At 42.6% G+C, this 1,624-nt stretch overlaps 1 protein-coding gene across 1 annotated transcript in view; it reads left to right on the top strand.

Moving 5' to 3' along the window:
- The first annotated feature begins 1,416 nt into the window (after window positions 1–1,416).
- LOC102753030 (oocyte-expressed protein) overlaps window positions 1,417–1,624 on the top strand; it is a 480-nt gene continuing 272 nt past the window's right edge. Inside the window, exon 1 of the mRNA XM_006759941.1 lies at window positions 1,417–1,578. Within this exon, the coding sequence (XP_006760004.1) occupies window positions 1,417–1,578 (162 nt within the window). The remainder of the gene's footprint in view (window positions 1,579–1,624) is intronic.

Genomic DNA, 1,624 nt, shown 5'->3' with positions numbered 1-1,624 from the left:
TTTTTTTAAGTATATTTTATTGATTTTAGAGAGTAAGGGAGAAGGAGAGAGAGATAGAAACATCAATGATGAGAAAGAATCATTGATTGGCAGCCACCTGCACACCCCCTACTGGGGATCAAGCTCGCAACCCAGGCATGTGCCCTTGGTGGAATCGAACCTAGGACCCTTCAGTCTGTAGCTGACTCTCTATCCATTGAGCCAAACCAGCTAGGACCATTACTGATTTTTTTTTTCAAACCTTCCTAATGCTGCGACCCTTTAATAGAGTTCCTCATGTTGTGGTGACCCCCAATTTCATTGTTACAAATTGACCATAATTAAAGCATAGTGATTAATCACAAAAACAATATGTAATTATATATATGTTTTCCGATGGTCTTAGGCGACCCCTGTGAAAGGGCCATTCGACCCCCAGGTCGCGACCCACAGGTTGAGAACCGCTGGATTAAGGTATTACATACATTACTGATTCTTTAAAAGCTTTCCATCGCCAATCCAGCCTGAACTGATCACTCAAGACTTATGAGCTTTCATATCAAGGCCAGTTTCATATTTGGCAATACGCTGTATACTCCAAGTAATATTTCTACAATTACTTTTCAGAACTTCCAAATAGATCATTTTTAAAAGGGATGGGAGGACTATTAAAGATTGCAAGTATTTTGTTTTAAATATATTTTTGTTGAGGAAAGGAGAAGGAGAGAGAGATAGAAACATCGATGATGAAAAAAAATCATTGATCAGCTTCCTCCAGCATGCACGCCACTGGGGATAAAGCCTGCAACCTGAGCAGGTCATGGACCAGGAATTGAATGGTGGCCTCCTGGTTCATAGGTCAACATACAACCATTGAGGCACAATGGCCAAACCTGAAGTTTGCAAATATTTATGTCATATCGCTCTATGTAAGAATTTGAGACCAAGGACCACATTTTATATATCATTTCCCCACAGAATACAAAACAAAATGTTGAAGACTGTTGTTTTTAAATCTATGAAACATAATTTGTGGTATAATTGCACCTATGGAGAAACAAAAAACTGTGGTTTCTTCCATTTATTTGTTCACTCCGTTCATCAGTATTTATTGAATACTTGCTACGGGCAAGACACTGGGTAAACAAACAAGAAAATGGCACTAATTCTGCCTTCAATGCATCAGTACAATAGGCAGTTGTCCCTTTTACCTACTTTACATGGCCAAACTCCCAAGGACATTTGTGTACGTTCAATAGCTGCTAACACCCTAGGGCAGTGGTTCTCAACATTCTGGCCCTTTAAATACAGTTCCTCATGTTGTGACCCAACCATAAAATTATTTTCATTGCTACTTCATAACTGTAATGTTGCTGCTGTTAAGATTGGAGTTCTGTGAGAGCAACTAGACCTCGCCCTGGAGCTGCAGGTCCCAGCATGGTCGACCAGCCTGGTGCTGTGGTCCAGGAGGACCCATGGATGTCCGCCCAGGCCCTGGACAGGCTGCTGAAGATACCGCTTCCGCTGCCACGTCTTCGCACCCGGCCCTGGTGGTTTCCTGTGCTGGAGCTGAGAGTCCCATTGGTGCTTTACCTGGAGGCATGTCTGGCTGACCCCACCTTCGGCAAAAACGGAGCCATGATTC

Source organism: Myotis davidii, unplaced genomic scaffold (assembly GCF_000327345.1).
Source record: "Myotis davidii unplaced genomic scaffold, ASM32734v1 scaffold1357, whole genome shotgun sequence".
In the NCBI taxonomy this organism is placed as follows: domain Eukaryota; kingdom Metazoa; phylum Chordata; class Mammalia; order Chiroptera; family Vespertilionidae; genus Myotis; species Myotis davidii.
This window is presented reverse-complemented; position numbering and strand designations above follow the sequence as displayed.